The following is a 20600-nucleotide window of genomic DNA, read 5'->3' as shown; positions in this document are numbered from 1 at the left end:
ACACACACACGCGCACGCGCACGCACACGCACACACACACCCCCGATGACACCACCTGACAATAAGCTTTGGTGAGATCGCCAGAGACCTTGAGATATATTCTTCCACCTTCTTCTGTTCATCCTTGTAGGTGGGGAGACTTCTTGACTTCTTGACAAGCCTGTCCCTTAGCTCAGCCTAGGGATATTTGTGTCCACTTCCAGGAAGGACTGTGACAATCTTCACCCAGGAATGTTTACGTAAAAGTCCTCCAAAGTGGCAGGATACAGAAGATAGGCAGTGGGTCTTAGGCCTCCTGCCCTAGTGTACAGCCCTAAGACTCAGAATGGTGAAAAGAGCCAATACGCAGACCTATGGGCATCTTGGCTCTGTCCTTGTCACAGCTACAAGGTACACTGCTGTTCACTGCAGAGGAGGAGTCACTCATAGCATGATGTCAAATGTCAACTCCACCCATTTATTGGATTCCTACATGTGCAATACACAGTGTAGGGGACTTATAAGCTTCATCCAAATTATGGCGTCAGCTCTGCCAAGTAGGCATGACTGCCCCCATTTATAAAACACAGGTTCAGTTAGCTTTAGAAACCAGGGTAGGAAGAGCTAGGAGCTCATTCTGGCCCAGGCCAAAGTTCTTATATCAAACATTCCGTAGCCTATCCCAGACAGCTTCTCAGAGATCAACTCCTGGTGGCTGCATCCGTAACCCCCTGAGCTCAACTCTCTGGAACTGTCAGGTGTAGAGAGGCCTGGGGCTCCATCTGCTGCCTCGGAGAAGTAGCTGCTGGGGAAGCTGTTCTTGGCTATGCCCAGATGAGTAATGCATTGAGAGCTTTTGGTGAAAGCTTTTGAAAGGAGAAAAAAAAATTTCCATATATCTGACACCACCCGCAGAAACCATTTGACAGGGTATTATGTCAGATTGCTCCTAATGAGCCAAGCATGTGATATGCAGTAAGGAACCTGGAGAATTCGGTTAGGGACAGCAGCATCCTCTTCCTCCATGATAAACATGGTTCTAACTAATGACAGAGAATGAACAAAAACATAGACTCTTGAGTAAACTGATGAAGCATTTGAAAGCAGCTGTGTCCAGGATCATTGGCTACCCTTGTGGTAGTTAATCTCTGGCTCTCTTGAAAATGAATATTCACAAACAGAGATGATTGGGGTAGGTCAAGAGCCTCATAGCAATAGAGTTAAAAAAAAAAAGATAATTGTGATTTTCAAACTATATAAGAAGATGTTCTAGTAAAAGCTTTACTTTGTTGAATTGTGGATGAATTAATGATTTGAAAGTAAAACTATCCTTGCATGATAGTTTATATCTGCCTCCCAAAATGAACACTTAGATCCTGGTCCTGTCCACTGATATCTACAAGCAGTTCTACTTGGTACCACCTCCCTAAATGAAGCATCCCAAGCGCTGGCCTGCATCTCCTTCAAGAGGCACTAAGGACTTCTTACATCAGCACAAAGCAGAGGATCCCTCCTGAGAAATTAAACACTTCTCTGGGACTTATTATGAATGGCTATCATTCAAAGTAAAAGAAATGTTGTACATCAGGCAGTCTTGGCTCTGCCCTAGGATGGTACAGATGCCGACTGAAGCCCAGAGCCCTCCATGGCTCTTTCATGATTGTCTGGCCCAGTCTTCTGACTGATTTAAAGATGGCCAACTGTTGGCAAGCAACAGAGTGAATGAAAATGCGAAACCTGCTTCCTACCCGCAAGAGCAGATGGAATGGCTAAATTGAACCCCGATCCTGAGTTTTTGGGGTTTTTTCCAATCTAGCCTGCTCTCCCAAATTAATGCTTTGGTTTCACCTCTAGAAGGTGCCAGTGTCAGGGTGTGGAAGGGGGCGGGTGCCAGTGTTGGGCAGTGGGTTTGAACACCCCACCAAATGATGACTGCAGGGTTGTAGCTCTGACACTCTTCTAGGATGCAGTGCCATGTATGGTGTCACATGACATCAAGGAGCAAATAGGATGGAGAGAGGTATCGTTTGACCTCAGATGTTATCCCCTTAGCCTGCTTTTCCATGTGTCTAAAATGCATCAACCCCAAACACAATGATTAACGACTAGAGCCAGAATGCTACGGTGAACTGAGAAAGTCCCCTCCAAAAGATACTGAAATCCCTATCACTGGGAGGGGACCAGAGTGTGCCCTTATATGGAGAGGAGCATACTGCTAGTAGGATCAAGGGTCTTGACATTGGGTATTTTCCTGGATTATCTGGGTAGGCCCTAAAACAATCACATACATCTCCATAAAAGGAAAATAGAGAGAAACTCCTTCATGCATTGCAAAGAGGAGATCATGTTACAATAGGATGGAGGAGGATGCTAACCTTAATAGCAGCCGTGAACCACTCCAGATGAACTTGACTGATGCAGGAACACATGCTACCTTCGGGCTTCCTTGAGGAAACTCAGTGCTGCTGATGCACTAAGCTTGGCCCAGTAGTCCTTATTTTGAAATCCTGGGCCCAGAACCATAAGAAAAATAGAACCCTGTAGCTTTAAGCCTCCAAGTTTAGGGCAGTGTATTACAGCAACACCAGGACACCAGATTCCCAGTTATAGAAGGTGACATACTCCACTTGATGCCCAGTAGCCACTGGCAATAGACCCGGAGCTGAGGGGACTGACCATGAGGGGGACCATTATGTCTCTTTATAGCCCTGGTCCAAGGTCTCCAGTATTCATGAGGTAACCTCCCTTGCCCTAAACCTCAGGGAGACTCTCTGAGCAACCGGAGCACCAGGAAATTGAGACTTGCTTTGCAACTAGAGCCTTGGATCAGCTCCCTACACTCTGGAAAATGACTTCACACTCAGGCTCAGAGACACGGCTCAGTGGTTAAGAGAACTTGCTGCTCTTTCAGAGGACCTGGGTTTGATTCTCGGTACCCATGTAGGGCAACTCACAAACACCCATAACTCTAGCTCTAAAGGATGGCATCTGACTCCCTCTTGTGGCCTTCGCCGACACTACACTCAAATGCATAATCCCACACATATGCATAATCAAGAATTAAAATAAATCTTAAAATAGCCTCCCACTCATACTCATGCAAGCGGCCAAAACCAAACTCGCTGACTCAAATATAGGACATCAAAGTAGGAGGGGACTTGTTGCTGGGAAGGGCTCCAGGGCAGGGAGATGATGAGAGAGAGTTACGGGAAGTGAAATGTCCCAAAGCTAGTATACACACACACCTGGGAGGCTACGAAAGGATAATGGCCAGACACAAGCTAAACCTTCGTAATTTACGAGAGCCTAGATGGTCCTTGCCATTGAGTTAGTTCCATAATCCCAACTATTGGCAAGACATCTGAGGTCAGAAGTCAGTTGACTGCTCAGGAACCAACTTAAACCAACATGCATTTCTGTAAGAGTGAGCCTTAGTGGGGGTGCTGGAAGTACTGTGCATCCATAGGCCAATTTCAACCAAGATAGCAAGGTTATAGAATGGGGAGAAAGAGAATTAGATGTTAGGAAGGAAAACAAACGGCTGCTCATGGGGCCTGGCAAAGTAATCTGGCAACTAACCGGGTTCCGCCTCTTCTGTGTTGCTATGGTTTTGAACTGTAACCTAAATGTGTTGTTTAATCTTTGTTGATTGGCTTATTGCTCTGAATTTGTACAGGCTGTTTATATAGATTCTGCCCTCCACAGCAACTAGCACAAGTCTCTGCTAAAAGCCAGTGGTGTTCAGTGAATGTTTATTTGACTTCTGGTCCTCTAAGTCCCACAGGCTGTTTGGTGGGCACCAGTGAAACTCTGTTTTCTTACAGGTGAGACCACAAAAGCCTATGAGAAGCCATCTATTCCAGGGACAACCATACAGCCTGTCACCCTGACACAGGCTCTAGCTACCCAAGTAGCTGAGGCCACCCACAGAGCCACCTCAAAGCCTTTTGCAGCATCTGTCACCAGCAGCTCCAGACCCCAACCTGTGGGCCACAGGAGTCAGGAGATGGGTGAGTAGATTGGCCATGTACCTCTGTGTACCACAAGAGCAGAATGGTATATCCTTAGAGGAACAGCTGGTGGGGGATCTGGGTATGTAGTACCCCGCTCTTTCCCTTTCAGCTAGTGACTGTGAGTCAGCTAGAGTCTGTGAGACCTTCACCAGGGTGGGAGGCAGCAGGTTCTGTCTTCCAGGTTCAAAACACAATCACCATTGTCATACTGGAGAAGGTCGGATAGCATGCCCATTAGGTACAAACATTACCATTCTTCCTTCCAAAAGTTCATTTGAAAAAGACTGTAGGCTTCCCTCTGACCATTGTGCTCTGGACTTTGTTTCCTTAAGTAATAAATACCCACACCCAGAAGCCTTTAGATGTTAAGAATAAAATCAAAAGACTCCCTTTAGGAGGTCAGATAGTGCTGTATCTGCTGTCACATTCGCAGGCTTCTGTCTTCACCACCCAGAGATTAAAAGCACCTGTGTCGGTTCAAATAGTTTTCTGGTGGGGGGAGGGGAGGGGTGAGAAGTTGTGCAATGGGCTTCCTGTTATCTCAGAAGGTTTCTCTGAGTAGTTCCTGTCTGCTGAGAAGTTCCTGTCTGTTTTTCCTTCTGGGAGGAAGTTCCCAGGACTTACTTTTTTCAGCCTGACCCTCCCCTTCCCTAGCAGAGCCTTGGCATCTGTCTACCCATCCTTTGGTTTTCCACAGGAGAAGTCACACTTTCAACCGCACTGGGGGCATTTTTCTGAGTAACTCACACATATTAGCTTACTGGGTCACAACAACTCCATGGAGCTGATCTATTTGACTTCTAACTTAAACAAATCCATTGTTATGGTGACTAACCTGAGGACAAAGGTGATAAGGGAAAGAGCCCGAGGTCACTGGTGAGCAAGCAGAGCAGGAATCCAAACTCCAACGCTTGGAATTCCTGCCATCAGCAAACACAACAGTACCAGTACGGTAGGAGCCGTGGAGGACCACACATTGACCAGGATAAAGTGGCACGATTGGAGTCTGCTGAGCTTCCCTGATATAATTTAATTATTTAATTTAGTAATTAATAGTAAAAGTCAGGATGCACACACACGTGCAGTCCACAGGCCAGGTATAACACACACTTTATCATATATTTGTCAGTGATTCCACTGTAAACATTCTATTTCACAGATACCTCCTGGAAGTTGTGGCCTAGATGCCCCAAATCAGAGACTCATAAAAATACTTTTGTAAAGTTTTGAAATACATGGTACATGCTCTCCACCCCATCCTATTCTTGTTTCTATTACACTAATAGTAACACAAGTTATTGATACCTGGCAGCAGAAGAGAAGTGATCTGGGGTGCTGGGTAACCAGGACTCATAGGAGTCCCTGGAAGCGGAGCTTTTCTCTATGGCATCCCAAGTGCTTGCCTTTTGACTCCTCCATTCTTTCAAATACATTCTAGTATCGGAACCGGTAGTTATCTCTCCCAGAGGGCACCTTATGTAACAGCTCAGTGAGTGTGTGCCTTGTTTTCTTAGCTATACTGACAGCTTGGAAGTCTTGATGCCAATTTGGCTGAAAACCCCTCAAAAAAACCCTGAAGTAGTGGCTCCCAACCTGGCAGAGCTTTGTTACTTCTGGCTTTGGGACAGGGGCTTTGGACAGCAGCCTCCCAGCCTGCCAGTGTTCTCTGTTCGTGCTCACACAGCACCCACTTCTCTGCGACCCACACACTGCTGGGCAAGTCCTTGGAAAGGGAGAGGCCTCCGTGCAGCAGGCACCACAGCTGTTAAGACAGGAGCCCGAGTAGGCAGGGAAGGAGGACTTCTCAAACATGGCATTGTCCACTCGAAAGCATTCTGCGGCCAAGAAAAGAAGCAGATGTGGATGACCAAATGCATTTGTCCATTTAAAGGAACAGTTGTACAGAGCTGCTTTTCACATCCCATACAATCCACCCACTTAAGGTTCTTATGCAGGGAGGAGGTGGTGTCCATAGAGTTACACGGCCATCGCTACAATCGAATTCTCAAAGTTTCACCATTCCTAAAGAAGCCTTGTTCCTGTGAACCTGAGCCACCACCCTCTTGGTCTTGTATCTGCTGTCCTTACCATGTGGGTTGTGACCCAATGACCTTTTCACAGGGGTCACCTAAGACCATCAGAAAATAGAGATATTTGCATTACAATAACAATGCAATTATATAACAGTAGCAAAAGTACAGTTCTAAAGTGGCAATGAGAATAATGCTATGGCCGAGGTTGCCCCAATATGAGGAACTGTCTTAAAGGGTCACAGCATTAAGAAGATTGAGATGCACTGTCCTAAACATCTATCTACTTTTATGAATGACTCTCTCTTTAAAGTAAAAACTTACATAAGCATGAGAATTTTACTTCGTACTTTGAGTCTGTGTAACTCAAATGTGAAGTTTGTAAGTCCCACATCCTGTCCCATCATCAAATGGATGAAACCTAACCCCTCTACCATACATAGTGCCTCAGGAAGATGGTCCATAAGCTTGATCATTAATGATGATTTAAGTGGTCTTCTGCCCTTTTATAAAATATAATACATACTTAATGTGAGGTCATATGGTAAAATAGACTAGGGATATAAGTTGCTGTGACACTTTAACCCAACTACAGGAAATAATATTTGGTAGATAAACAACTACCTTTTAAATTCTAAAAAGCTGGAATAATTTGCCAGGGATAAGAAAGCATTCCTTGGAGTATCAACCGAGGAGCCAGTTGTTATTTCTCCCTTTTATATGTGTGACTGAAACGGAAAGAGTCTAGAAGCAAATGTAACTGGGATGTTCAAGCAAAGCCTGATTCATTTAAGAAATATTTTTGAATGTCTATTATGCATCAGAAACCGTTCTAGGATCTTGGGCTATCTCACTGAGTACCCCACCTCAACACACTAAGGTGCAGAGCTAATCCCTTCAGCTTAGGACACCTGACACACGTGTAGCTGGAACAGGGACCGTGGGTTTGAGGCCTGAGAGTCCTCCTTGTTCTACACGGAGGTCCAAAGGTTCTGCTCAGACAGAACATCGCATCTTAGACTCCAAGTGGTTCTCAGCCTTCTTAATGCTGCAAAACTTGATGCAGCCCCTCATGTTGTGGTGACCCCCAGTCAGAAAAGTATTTTTGTTGCCACTTCATAACGATGACTGTGTTGGTGTTATGAATATTATAAACATATGATATGCAGGACATCAGATATACAATATCTAGGACTCACAACCCATAGGTTGAGAAGCTTTGCTTTAGTGGGCAGTTAACCACAAAAAAAAGAGTAATTATTTAGGAGAGACAGGAGCTCTCTCAGCATGTGAGAGCTCGCTCGGGTGTGGGAGGATGCCCAGGAAGAGGAGGTTGAACATTATGATCCTTTCGCTGACCCATGAATGTACAAGCCAAGGGTAGGAGTACTAAGCCAAGAGCCAAAGGGACAGAGTCGGCTCACAGGGCAGGAATAAGACTGTCTTCATGGAAGAGGCCAAGATGGTTCCAGTGCCCCCAGGAGCACCCAGCACCAGAGAGAGCCACCCAGAGAGCCAGATCACCTGCTGCAATAGTTAGAAATAGTTAGCAAAGAGAGACGATCTGTCGAGTCAGCAATCTCTCAGGTTTATAAAGCAGAGAAGTGGTTGCTTGTAGTATTGTTTTCCTGGTTAGGTTCACTGTAAGAAGCACTTTGGTGGCCACTGCTGATTAGCATTAAAAATGTATACACAATACAAATAGACCATAGGGGTAAAGAGCGCCACCTAGTGACAAGGCGTAGAAATGGCAGAGCCGTTCATTTGCCTTCCAGCCCAGCCTGGGAAAGGAAGAGGCAGAGAGCAAGGACAGGGGCGGGAGGAAACCAGTGTCAGTGAACTCCACTTTGATATGTCTGCCACCTGTGAAAGCTTTTCTTCCATAGGATGTCTGAAGAAAGTTTTTCTTAAAACCCAATCTTTTAAAAGACAAACGTTCCTAAAGAAAAAAAAAAATGAAGAAAGACCAGGACCAGGCAGGCTGCACTAGAACTACAAATGACCAATAAATATATTCTTAAAAATATATGCAACTGTATCAGGAACTGAATACATGCCATTAAATAGAAAGATGTCTACAGAGAGAGAGAGAGAGAGAGAGAGAGAGAGAGACAGAGACACAGAGACAGAGACACAGAGACACAGAGACACAGAGATAGAGAGATAGAGAGAATTTATACTGCAAACTGAAATACACAGTTTGGGAATGAGTGTGGATAAATGACAGAATTCACACTTCTAAGACAGAAGTGGAAGGTAAGTATTATCCGAGGATGAGAACGGGCATGAGATGTGTTCACAGGGAGGGAAATGAAGATTTATTCGCCATCATTAGAAATACAGGTAAACATACCATACAGCTGCTGAGTGGAGTGCAGAAGAAAGTGAGCAAAATGCTATTCAGCCATAAAGAAAAATCCAGCTATGGCGTTTTCAAGAAAAATGGAGGGGATAGAAGGGATCATCATTTTCAGAAAAATAAGGCAGAGTCCAAAAGAGAAATATTCTGTGTTCTCCTCCTGTATGTGGACTCTAGATTTGGGGGTGTGGGAGGAGCAGAGAGAGACGTAGAACATGGACTCAGAGAGAAAAAGTCTGAAAGGAGAAAGGTAGACAGACAACAGAACCAAGAAGGCGAAAGGGTAACGGGGTGTGTGTTACATCAGGATGGGGGATTATCTGAGGCTAAATTAAGGAAAAGGACCCCCAAAAGAGAGGGATGATGGGGGAATGAAATGAGTACAGGCAATAAGGATACATATATAGGCAATAATGATATATATGTATACATATACATATCACTATAACTAAACCCATGACTGCCAATGCTAACCTTTAAAAAGCTGGTATGCATGGGCCCTGGCTGATGTGAGACTGGCCTGTGGTATGTTGCTCAGCCAAAGAGGTGAGGTACAACACAGGCTTCTAGCCTAGTCCTGAACTTGTGCTTTGTACATGAGAATGTGTGCACAGAGCAAGGGTTGTATTGCTACATACCAAAATCAGAGGCCAGCAACTGCTAGATAGAAAGCCAAGGATGGCTCCTTGCCATGCATAGTAGATGGAAATAACTTCTTTACAGTGAGTCTATGGCATTCTTATGATTTATACAAATAATAAAGCCTCTTTGAGTTCATATCCCATGACTGAAGCAAAGCCAAAAGGAGAAAAAAAAAATCCACCACAGGTAACCCTAAAAGAAATTAGAATCTTCTCATCAACTTTCCCTTAGTCCTCGCTATGAAGCATGCATGGGTCTTTGTTTCCCTCCGTTGACTTCTTCCTCCAAGGGGCCCTGTGTTTCTCTTTGCAAGCTCCTCTCTCTCCCTTCTCCTTGTCAAGCCTTCCTTCAGAGAAGCTACCCAGGAAGAGGTGAAATGCAGTTGGCTCTCCCAGAGTAATCAAGGCTGACCTGGTGGACGCTTCTAAAAACGACTGAAAGCTAATGATTTGTATCAACTCTGTGTTTATGCAGCCTCGGCAAATGGCTAAATGTTAAGCGACATTTCTGTTGAAGGATTGCTTTAACATCTCCACAAGTGGCACAGCTGAGGGAAAATTATTTTTGAGAACAAGGAAATTTAAGAAATATGACCCTTATGAATAAGGGCTTAGTGCCTGGACTACCTAGCCACTATTCTAAATTCAGTCTGACTGATTAATTGATTGATTGATTAATTTATTATTCTATCTATCCATATGACTGTCTATTTATTTATTTTCCATTCCAATGCCTCGTCCAATGCAGGTTCAGACTTCACAAAGGCTTTGTCTTGGTTCTGACCCTAGTCTAGACTTGCAAGGTTGGCTTCTGGAAAGAATGAGAACTAGCTAGATTCACATCCATGCTCTTAGCAGTAGAACTGCGCTTCCAGGTCCATGGTCCCCCACCACCTACTCAAGCAGCCCACACAGTCCTGGTGCCAGTCCAGGTGAGGCCTCAGCTGTCCTGCTCAATGCTGCCCTACATGTTTCCAACAACCTGAATCCTGGCCATTTGATTTCGAGCTAATAAATAGCTAACAGAATAGTTGGGCCAACACAGTGCTCCGCCCTCAGGTCTGTGAAGAAACCTGCATGGAACGTAAGGCAGACATTAAGTAAGCCAGCCCTTTGCCTCATCTCCCTTTCCTAGAGGTGATTGTGTACAGGTTGTGATGGCAATTCCTAAGGATTCCATAACCAGGCTCTTAGAAGACTGAAAAGAGATACTCTCTGGGGCTCATGCTTGGGGAAACTCACTTAAAAGATCAAGGGAAATCTTTATCATCTCCCAGGAAAGGACAGAGCACATCTTGGCTGGGGACATCTGTTATGCTTCAGGGAAAGAAGCAGGTTCTTTCCCAGGGGCATGCCTGTGAGTTGCAACCCTCAGGGCTCATCTCTCTTCACTTCCATGCAGCCTTTAATGACTTGGGGCCGCAGCAGAGGCTGCAGCTCTGCTGAAGCTCACAGACAGCAGAAAGGGGCAGAGCAGGACAAAGGTGCTTCTCACAAGTTCCCACCAGGCCTGCTCTGGGAGCTGACTGGCTGACTAAAACTATGCTATTCCCATTGAGGACATGAGGAATAGAAGCCAGGCCTTCCATGAAGAGGTGTTTGTATCCCCCCCCACACACACACCCTAATGTTTATGCTTTGCTTATTTATTTAATTGAAATGTGTGTGGGTGTTTACCCACAAGTATGTATGTGTACCACATGTGTGCCTGGTGTCTGCAAAGGTCAGAAGAGGGCATTGCATCTGCTGGAACTGGAGTTGTGGATGGTTGTGGGCCACCATGTAGATGCTGGGAGTCTAAGCTCCCCCCCCACCCCCATCCTCTGTAAGAGCAAGTACTCTTAACCGTTAAGCCACCTTTCCAGCCCCATAGCCTCTGCTTTGTTTGACACAAGATAAGAGAATAAGATCCATCCCCCTCCAATCCACACACACCCCATCAGAATTAACAGGGTTTCCATAAGCTGCATAACAACACTTCTGCCAAGTTATACTGTCATCTTGGCTTCAGAACCAGAACTGGCCAAGCCATGGGCCATCTGCTCCTCTTGTTCCCCTGACCAAGATGGCTGCCTCCTCTGCAGCCCCCCGATGTGACAACAACCACAGATAACTCAGCAGAACCAGAGCCACTCTCAACTGGGGACAAAATAAGAGAAAAAAGCAGTCAGTGGTTGTATGTAGATCCGCTGAGCCTGTAGAATCCCCACAGGACCCAAAGGCCAGGTCCCAGTGACTTTTTACAGAAGTCTACTGGAGCAGGTATCAGCCTGGGCAAACCGCTTGACCCTTCTAGTCTTGTATCCTAGAAACATATCTACATGGTGGCCCTTGGTTTCTCCAGCTCAACTCCAGGTCGACAGAGTGTCAGGGCACACCGAGTCATTTTAGCCTTCAGGAAATATCTTTGGATTGTCTGTTCTCAGTAAGGCAAAGAGGAGGCTTCAATCAAGCCAGAGGCCTAAGGGTTTATATTACCTTATATCCCCTCCAGAGATTTTCCCACCCAAGCAATCTGCAGGCTGGCTTCTGGGATAAAATGCAAATACCAAGCTGCACCATTGGAGTCAGACATGTGTTCAGGGTGGACCGAAACCAGGCTGCATCCCCAGGCTCCAACTCGCTTTTGTTTGCGGCCTGATCACCTTTGGATTGATTTGAAGTTTTGTTCTCGGGAATGCATTTAGGCCCATTGCTTTTTTCTAATCAAATCATCCTCCAGTTCTTTTATTCTCTGAGTCTCTGCTTCCTCTTCAGTCTCCTTCATGTTTCTAATACATAGACCTATAAAAATGTTCTTAGCTCCCTTTACCCAGATCTTTTTCATTTCTCCAACTCTTTCCCATCTCACTAATTAATTATCCTAGTTAGGCTTAACTGTCAATTGGACCCACCCAGCCTAGACTCACATGAGACTCACAGTGGAGAGAGTGCCCAGATCAGAATAGCCTGTGAGCTTGTCTGTGGGGAGTGGTCTTGATCTTTAATTGATGTAGGAGGTTCTTGTCCACAACAGGCAGCACCATTCCCTACTCTTGTAGTCCTGAGCTATAAGAATGCTAGCTAAGTCTGAGCCTGGAAGCAAACCAGCAAGCACCATTCCTCCACAGTTCCTGCCTTTGAATTCCTATCTGAAATCCTTCCCTGACTTCCCTCCATGACAGATTATAACTTGAAAGTGTACGACAAACAAATTGCTTTCCTCCCAGTTGCTTTTGCTCAGAGTATATTGTATCTCAGCAACAAAGAGGAAACTAGAACGCCATCATCCACACAACTGCCCTGAACCACTCAGACCCTCCCATGATTCTCAGCACGTCCTTGCCTTTGGTCACTCTGTCAGCCCAAAGATGTGCAGAAATGGATAGCCATGGAATCCCACAAAGGCTCCTGCAGACAGGAGGAACTATCTGTATACTCTGAGTCAAGGTGGGTAAGTACATCTGTGGCTGTTAGGTCTCCAGTCTGCTCTTACCATGTCACACATGTCATACCTGTCACACATCACACATGCCACACATGTCACGGATGTCCTCTGTGTCACATGTGTCATACATGTGTCATGCATGTCGCATGGGTCAGACATGCTATGCGTGTCGTGCACACCACATATGTCACATGTGCCGTACCTGTCATATAGGTCATGGATGTCTCTCATGTCACATGTGTCATACATACCACACATGTCATGGATGCCGCCCATGTCACATCAGTCATGCATGTGTCACACATGTCATGCATGTCGCATGCATCATACATGCATGTGCATGCTACACATGCCATACATGCCACACATGTCACACATGCCATACATGTCGTACATGTCAAGCAAGTTGCCCAGTTCCCCAACTATAAAACTATAAGATCTTAGAATTACAAAGAATTCTATAAAATGCATCTAGGCAAAAAATTAATCCCCACAGAATCAAAACCTCTTTGAGATCTCCAATAACCAAATCATCCTCAGACTTCCAGAGAAAGTCTGAGATTCTGAATGGCTTTCAATTTGAGAGACAATTTCAAATCTATAAACCTCAACTTAAGGTCTCATCATTTCTGGAGTAGATCTCTCCAGTTCTTCCAATAGATCCTTCTGTGACTTGCAGTGTGTGGCAGAGCCCTGCACCCAGAGCAGAACACAATGCCTGTGTTTGAGAATTACTGCTCATCTGAAAACAGTGCATGCTCCAACTGGGCAAACTGCCTCACAATTGGCTCCTCTCCTGTTGGGCCTGCAACTACTCAAGTCCTGGAATCGCTCTGTTCTACTGCTTCTAGAGTCAGCAGGCCACCTGAATCCTGTCTATGCATACTTGAGTGTGTGTACCCAGGTCAGAATATCAAGCATGGCCCCATGGGCTCTGTTTGAGTCAAATAAGCGTCTCTGGCCTGGAAATCTAAGCATGGAATTAGTGTTTCCATGAAAAACATTTTCCAGGTCCCAAATAAATATCTCATGGTGTGTATTGGAGGATATCCCGTTTGTAAACCTGGGCCCATTGATGCTTCCCTGGCATAAACTCACACCCAGGGATAGAAAATGTCCCAAGTGGTCTCTAAAAGTGCCTGTGCAACAGGCTACTGGCATACCAATGCTTTAGGCCTGTATTCTCTTAGCACTTCCTGTGTGTGTGTAGCAAAAGGAAGTCTGAGGAAAATGCATTGCCCTCTTGCCCTAGGGACGCACAACCAGGAAAGGGAGGCTACCAGCATCCCTTAGCTCTGGAGGCTACACCATCACCTTCCACTTCCTCCTCCAAACTACACCCCGGGGACTCACCAGGGAGGAACTTGGGGCCTGTCCGGCCACCTGGGCTTCAGGCCCATAAAATTTTATAGTCCTGATGGCTATGTGTTGTAGCTCCCTCTTGGGTCCCATGCTAGCAATTTCCAGATGTGCAGGGAAACAGAGAGAACTGAGACATGCCTCAGTATCACCTGTGATGTGTCAGAGGGGCGGGACCATCATCTTAGGTCCCCTTTGAAGACTTAACCACATTAGTGGGAGTTATAGGTAATGGTACTAGGCCAAGTACTCTGACATGCTAGAACAACAGTGGTCCTTTCCTCTGTGTGTGTGTGTCTGTGTGTGTGTCTGTGCGTGTCTGTGTCTGTGTGTGTCTGTGTGTGTGAGTGTGTCTGTGTGAGTGTGTCTGTGTGTGTGTGTGTAAGAGAGAGATTAATAAAGGGATAGATTAATAGATTGGTGGATAGATGATTGGATGGATGGATGGAAATTAGGCTCAATCTCTGGAGCCTTCTGACCTGTGCTCAAACTACAACCAAAGCAAATGTTTGTGTCTTACTTTCCCCAAATGCACAACAGGGTCATACCTTTACCTAATTCAGGCTCTATGTGACTTATTGCTTTCAAGGTAATTCTGGCTGACATTGAACAAGCTCTAGGTAAATGTTGATGGTTCCTGAATGTTCTTTGCACTGGAAATTGCTCCGAACACAATACTTTCCTTGGCTCTAACTGTGAGATGGCCAACCAAACCTTGTCACCAAAATAATCCCCTGTTTTGTTGAGTGACACTTTCAGGCTGACTGTGTGCATACATCCCTCCTCCAAGTCTCTGCTGTGTGAGTCAAGGCAGCGTAAGTCCTCATGACATCAACCTTCCATAAGAGAAGGCGGTAGGTGGACTGTAGTGTAGGTGGGTTCAGCACACCCTGCCTATTTTCGACAGCCTCGGCATGGTCTTCTGACTCACCCCATCTTATACTGCCCTGGCCCTCCTTGACACCTGAACACAAAGGCCCTTTTACACATTTACCTCTCATTACCACAAAGTCCAAAACACACTGAATCTCAGCTGTCCAAATATTTTTCAGGACTGGCTATTAAATGAATGAGAATTTGTTCAGATTGTCACCAAGCGGGATGAAAGAGGCTTTGGGGACAACAGTAAGAAGCTGGGGTCACTAAAGTAGTAATAACACGCTCGGCGTGGTAGCCTTCATGACGAGGAACATTTAAAACAACATTTAAAGAACTGTGGGCAAAAGCCAGAGAAGCCACCAGCATCTTTTTAAAAAGGGAAATAACACAGTGCTGATTTTACCAGCAGGTGGCAATAGAGTAATAAGGGTAAAATCCAGATATTTAAAGATGATCAGGAAAGACTCCATGGCAGGAGACTATGTCACCCAACCTAGTTAAGGCTTGCCTTAAGCAGGTTAAATCCAGGTCTTACCACTAAACCTGGACATACAAGGGTGTGTTAACCTTTTCAAATTGCCCGGGCCTCTTCGCATACAGAAAAAAAAAAAAAAAAAGGTGTGATATATATATATCACTCCTTTTGAGTGACCCAGTAAGGAGTTCCAAACCCAGCAAGACAGCCTTTAGGAGCCAAAAGCTGCTTATGCCGCTCAGCTTCTGGGAAGAGCATAAGTAAGGATGGAAAAAAACAGTCACCTTTGTGTTGTGAGGTTTCCCAATACGTTCCCACTGCCGCTGAGCCCCGCCTAACCTGATAGATTTCCCAAATAAAAGCAGGGAGTACAAAATCTCCCCTTGTCTATCACCTTCCACCTCACGGCCTGTCAGAGCATTAAAACCAAAGTGACCCGCTTCTTTACTCTGTGTCCTGGTTTAGGTGGCTAATGCTGTGATGAAACACCATGACCAAAGCAGCTGGGGGAGGAAAGGGTTTGTTCAGCTCACACCTCCACACTGCTATTCGTTACCAAAGGAAGTCAGCACAGGAACTCTAGCAGGGCAGGCACCTGGAGGCAGGAGCTGATGCAGAGGGGTGCTGCGCACTGGCTTGCTCCCTGTGGCCTCTTCAGCCTGCTTTCTTATAGAACCCAGGACCATCACTCACAACGGGAGGTCTGGCCCTTCCTCCATCAATCACTTATTAGAAAATGCCTTTCAGCCAGATCTTAAGGAGGCATTTTCTCAAAGGAGGTTCCCTCCTTTCAGATAACTCTAGTATGTGTCAAGTTGACATAAACCAGTCAGCACACTCCAATGAGGCACACAATGAGAGGAAACTCAGAAACTGGTGGAAGGCGTCGGCTTTGGGAAAAAAAATCCAAACAGGCAGAACAGTGTAATTAAAACGGTATTGGTCACATATTGAATGGTTAGTAAGGATGGAGCGTGGTTAGGTGAGAAAATGGATAGATGACCAGACCGGTGGGTAAAACATTAGCTCAGAATAGTTCAGATGGCTACAAGGAAAATATCCCAGGTTCTTAGTAATCTAAAACAAGATTGGCATAATCTGCTTTGTTTGGGTAGCTAGTGACTCCTGGCCTCCAGAAGTAATAAGCACCAGCCAGCCATTAATGTAGCAGGGACTAGGTGTGTTTTGACAAGATGAGCCTTTCGGGGATCCTAGGACTCCTTTTAGTCATGCCTCTTGGTACAATGGGAATGAAGAACATACCTTTGGTTTTAAGATCTCCATTTAGGAGGAACATCTCAAGAATTTCACACTGCTTCCTCCAAAATCCTAGCCCCATCTTCCACCCTTGCAGCTTCTGCCCAGGGTTGGGAAGCCACAACACAGCAGTTCTCTTGGGAGTTTATGCTGGTCTGGTTTGAGTAACTTTGTTTCTTTTTATTAAAATTCAGAAGAGATGGACTCGTGGAAGCCTGGACCAGTCCTTTTAGATTCAGGTGAGCATCAGCTGACCTCTTCACACCGATCAGACCAGATGCACAGCACCGAAGGACAGCTGAGCTGGTGGCTTAGGTGGTCCAACCCAGCTGAGCTGGTGGCTTAGGTGGTCCAGCCCAGCTGGAGTGGTCTTTCTAAAGAGTTTCTCCAGGGACTTTCAGGTCCAGGGATGGGGCTACTAAACTTTCCTAGGGATGCCTGGGCAATATTGGTTTTCCAAAAGGGATAGAGGAGTGAAGACAAAGGCTGGAGTAAGTGATTTCACTGCAATGGGTTTAGACCCTCACTTCTTCTGGCAGCACACACTGGAGGTCTTTTTTTCAGTCTGCTTCTGTGAATTCATTCAGAAAGGCTGCCTGGTAGTGGTGCATGCCTTTAGTCTCAGCACTCAGGTGGCTGATGCAGAGGAATTTCTATGAGTTTGGGGCTAGGCTGGTCTAAATAGTAAGCTCCAGACCAACCAAGGCTACATAGTAAGACCTTGTCTTAATAAATTAAATTAAAATTTAAAAAAGAAAAAAAGAAAATGGTATGAGGTTTTCCACTCTCATCAATGTGTGTGTGTGTGTGTGTGTGTGTGTGTGTGTGTGTGTGTTTCACTGAATACTACATTCAATATTTGACCCTTTAATAAAGTCTTGCAGTTCTTACTAGCAAGGTGAGACAGGGTTATGAAAGCCCAACCTCTGAACACACTCACACACACACACACACATACATACACACACATACATACACACACACACATACACACACATACATACACACACATACATACACACACATACATACACACATACACACACATACATACACACACATACATACACATACACATACATACACACACACATATACACACACATACACACACATATATATACAGACACAGACACACACATATACACAGACACACACATATATACCAGACACACACATACACATACATACACACATACACACACAAACCTCCCCCCACATACACACACATACACAGACACACATACACACACATACACACACATACCCCCCCACACACATACACACATACATACACACATACACACACATACCCCCATACACACATACACACACACACACAATGTAGAGCGTTGAGGCATGTTCTTGCAAAGCATCTGGCTGAGAAATACTATTGAACACCCAAAACAGTATTTCCAAATGATGTGAGGAGGTGAGGGAAGCTGGCTGACCTTTAACAGGAAGATGAAATCACACTGGAAGAGAGAGAGAGAGAGAGACAGTGAGCTCACTGCAGTTAAGAGCAGAAGCAGACCTCCACACCGGTCTCCACTGCTGGAAACTTCCAGAACTAAGCATCCTGGAAACTGAGAGAGCTGTTTCCTGCACATGTTTGCTGCCTCTGAGAACCCTGCTGGCCACAGCCATCCTAAGAGATCCATGCTTCTTGTGTTTTCGGTTTATTCCCACCCTCTGCGTCCCCAGCCCTAGTAAGCTACCCCACCCCTGCCTAGCTGAACCCCACTTGCCCTCACAAACCTCTCCAAACATGAACACTGTGTGTCTCCGCCTCCAGCATTAAAGTGCTGGGGCCGAGAGGCTGTCTTCCCTGCCCTTCTATTGGAGCCGTGTTCCCCTCTCATACACGCACAGCCTTTCCCAGATTGCCCTCACGTGTCTAAATCATCTTTGTTCAGTGCCTCTATCGCCATGGCCAAGGACCCATACATACTGAGCGTAGGAAAGGTTTGGATGAGCCAGACTCAATTTTCCTGGCCTCACATTTTTCAGAATTTTAGAGAATGATAATTTATACCCACACATCCGTAATGTTTTTACATAAATAAACCAGAACTCAGATAGAACTAGTTAAGATGAGAGCCAAACAGGGCCCCCGAATACCCAGCAGCACCCTTGGGCAGGCCGCTGGTACTTATTTTTCTCAGGATAGGCCCTGTGTAGAGAAGAGGCGGCTATAACAAGCCGCAGAGCTGGGGATGAATGTCTGCTCTGTCCCGTTCTCTGGGGTCAGGCCAGGTGCTTCCTATGCTTGGAAGTCACAACAGCTTTTCCTTCTCTTTCCAGGATTTGTGCCAAGAGAAGAAGTCAGCACACAGTCTTCAGAGCCAGTGTCACAGGGAGATCCAAGTGAGTTGACTGAGATCTGGGGACCCGGGGTGGTTTTAACATCTCCTCTGCATACTGGCTTCCACTCAGACCCACCTCTCTCCTACCACACGTCTATTTAGCTTCCATCTTCTGACACTTTGTTCTAAGGAGAATGGAGAGCTTTTGAAGGATTTAAAGTAGATGTATGAGGGGTAGAGGATCAAGGGTTTTTTTTTTTCAGTCACTATGGCAACAGGATGAAGAATGGGAAGGGATGGGGGGAAGGGTGGATGAAAAGAATTGACAGGCTGATTGTCAGGGGTGGAGTACCATGGGAGTAATAGAAGCAGGGCCTTGGAGTTCACCGGAAAATAGAGAAATTAGTAGAGTCAAGAAATATAGAAAACAAAGAATCTGTAAGTTTGGGGTGGGGCAAGAGACAGGACAGTTAAAAATGACATCTGCAGGACTTTGGAGACCACTCAGGGGGCAAAGGCATTTGTTGCAAAGCCTAATGGTTCTACCCATGGTGGAGAGGAGCTGCTCCCACGAGTCGTCACAGAGCTACACACTGTGCTGTGGCATGTGCATGCTCTCCCACACACACTCGGCAAAGACATAGATCTAACTCATATTGTAAAAAAAATGACTTGTGCAACTGGATAAATGTCACTGTGGTGAGGAACACAGATTGAACCAGGGTTGGGGACAGGAAGGATGTCTATGTCTGTCATTTGCCGTGAGATATTCAGTCCAATAGCAAGATCTGATACTTGGATGAGATGAGACAGTTCAGTCAGAAATTCAGAGTCGGGGAAGAAGATGACAGTGAATAAACATATTCTGTCATTCTTCATCAAATTAAAAAGAATAAAGAATGTTAAGTGGGTATTAAAATGCCTCAGAACTGTCTAGAGTTGGAAGATAAACTGTGGTTCAAAGCAGAGACTCTGTTATAGAGCTTGTAAATGGGATGTAGATAAGGTTGAAACCAGAGGGCACACATATGATGAGCCTCACCAGGGCAAGGGAGAAAACACCTGGGAGTTTCACAAAGGAGGGACTGGAGAGAGACGGAACAGAGAGAAGTGTAGTCCCTTCCTACGTACCAAACGAAAGCACTCCTAAAGCTGCCACCAGTCAGCCAGCCGCCCGCTGAAACAAAGGTAGAGATGGAGCCTCCATTCCAGACCCACTGGCTGATTCTGCAGCCATAGTGTCCAGTGGTCCTTGAGAACGGCTCGCAGGTTCCTTTGTGGGAACTTCATAACACCTGTGACCTGTGTATGCCTCTGATAGATATCATTCAAAGGTACACAACATGGACCTATTATATAGCCCAAAGTGTGAATTCATCTATAGAATTGCATCATGGAGAACTAGATCACAGAATTAAGAAAATCAGTGCATTGATTCCTTGAGAGACCACATCTGACCTTTCGTCTTCATTTAGAACCTTTCTTGTGGCCATAAATAAGACACCAATACTGAACAGCTCCTGGCACAATTCCACCCATTAATACTCATGTCAGTCTCGCATCAGCCTGCTGTCTTTCCACAGAAAAAACCCGCTGGGTCTTAGCCTGTGTGTGCCATGAGATTGAAGCCTGGTCATTAAGATGTCCTGGGAGTTTAGAGGCAGGGGCTTTTGCTCAGTAATAGAATGTTGGCCTAGGAAGTGCAACAAGGCCTTATGTTTCATTCCAGCAATGGAAAAAAAAAATCCTGGGAAGGGTAAGAAAGGAGACTTCCGTGTCAGCTGTCAGCAATCAGGCCAGAGAGCCAAGAGAACTAAACGGATAGATTGCTTGTTTTAAAACTGAACATGTTGTTCCTGAACATAGTTCAAGATG

At 45.5% G+C, this 20600-nt stretch overlaps 1 protein-coding gene across 3 annotated transcripts in view; it reads left to right on the top strand.

The window, feature by feature from the left end:
* Vit (vitrin) overlaps positions 1–20600 on the top strand; it is a 113042-nt gene that overhangs the window by 68105 nt on the left and 24337 nt on the right. For 2 of the 3 annotated variants that reach the window (XM_031356906.1, XM_031356908.1), the window contains 3 exons: positions 3804–3989; positions 16614–16658; positions 18724–18786. In XM_031356906.1, coding sequence (XP_031212766.1) covers positions 3804–3989; positions 16614–16658; positions 18724–18786 — 294 coding nt within the window. The remainder of the gene's footprint in view (positions 1–3803; positions 3990–16613; positions 16659–18723; positions 18787–20600) is intronic. The other variant, XM_031356907.1, reaches the window with a different exon arrangement.

Source organism: Mastomys coucha, unplaced genomic scaffold (assembly GCF_008632895.1).
Source record: "Mastomys coucha isolate ucsf_1 unplaced genomic scaffold, UCSF_Mcou_1 pScaffold6, whole genome shotgun sequence".
Taxonomy (NCBI): domain Eukaryota; kingdom Metazoa; phylum Chordata; class Mammalia; order Rodentia; family Muridae; genus Mastomys; species Mastomys coucha.
The sequence above is the reverse complement of the archived record's forward strand: the minus strand, read 5'-3'. Positions and strand labels throughout refer to the sequence as shown.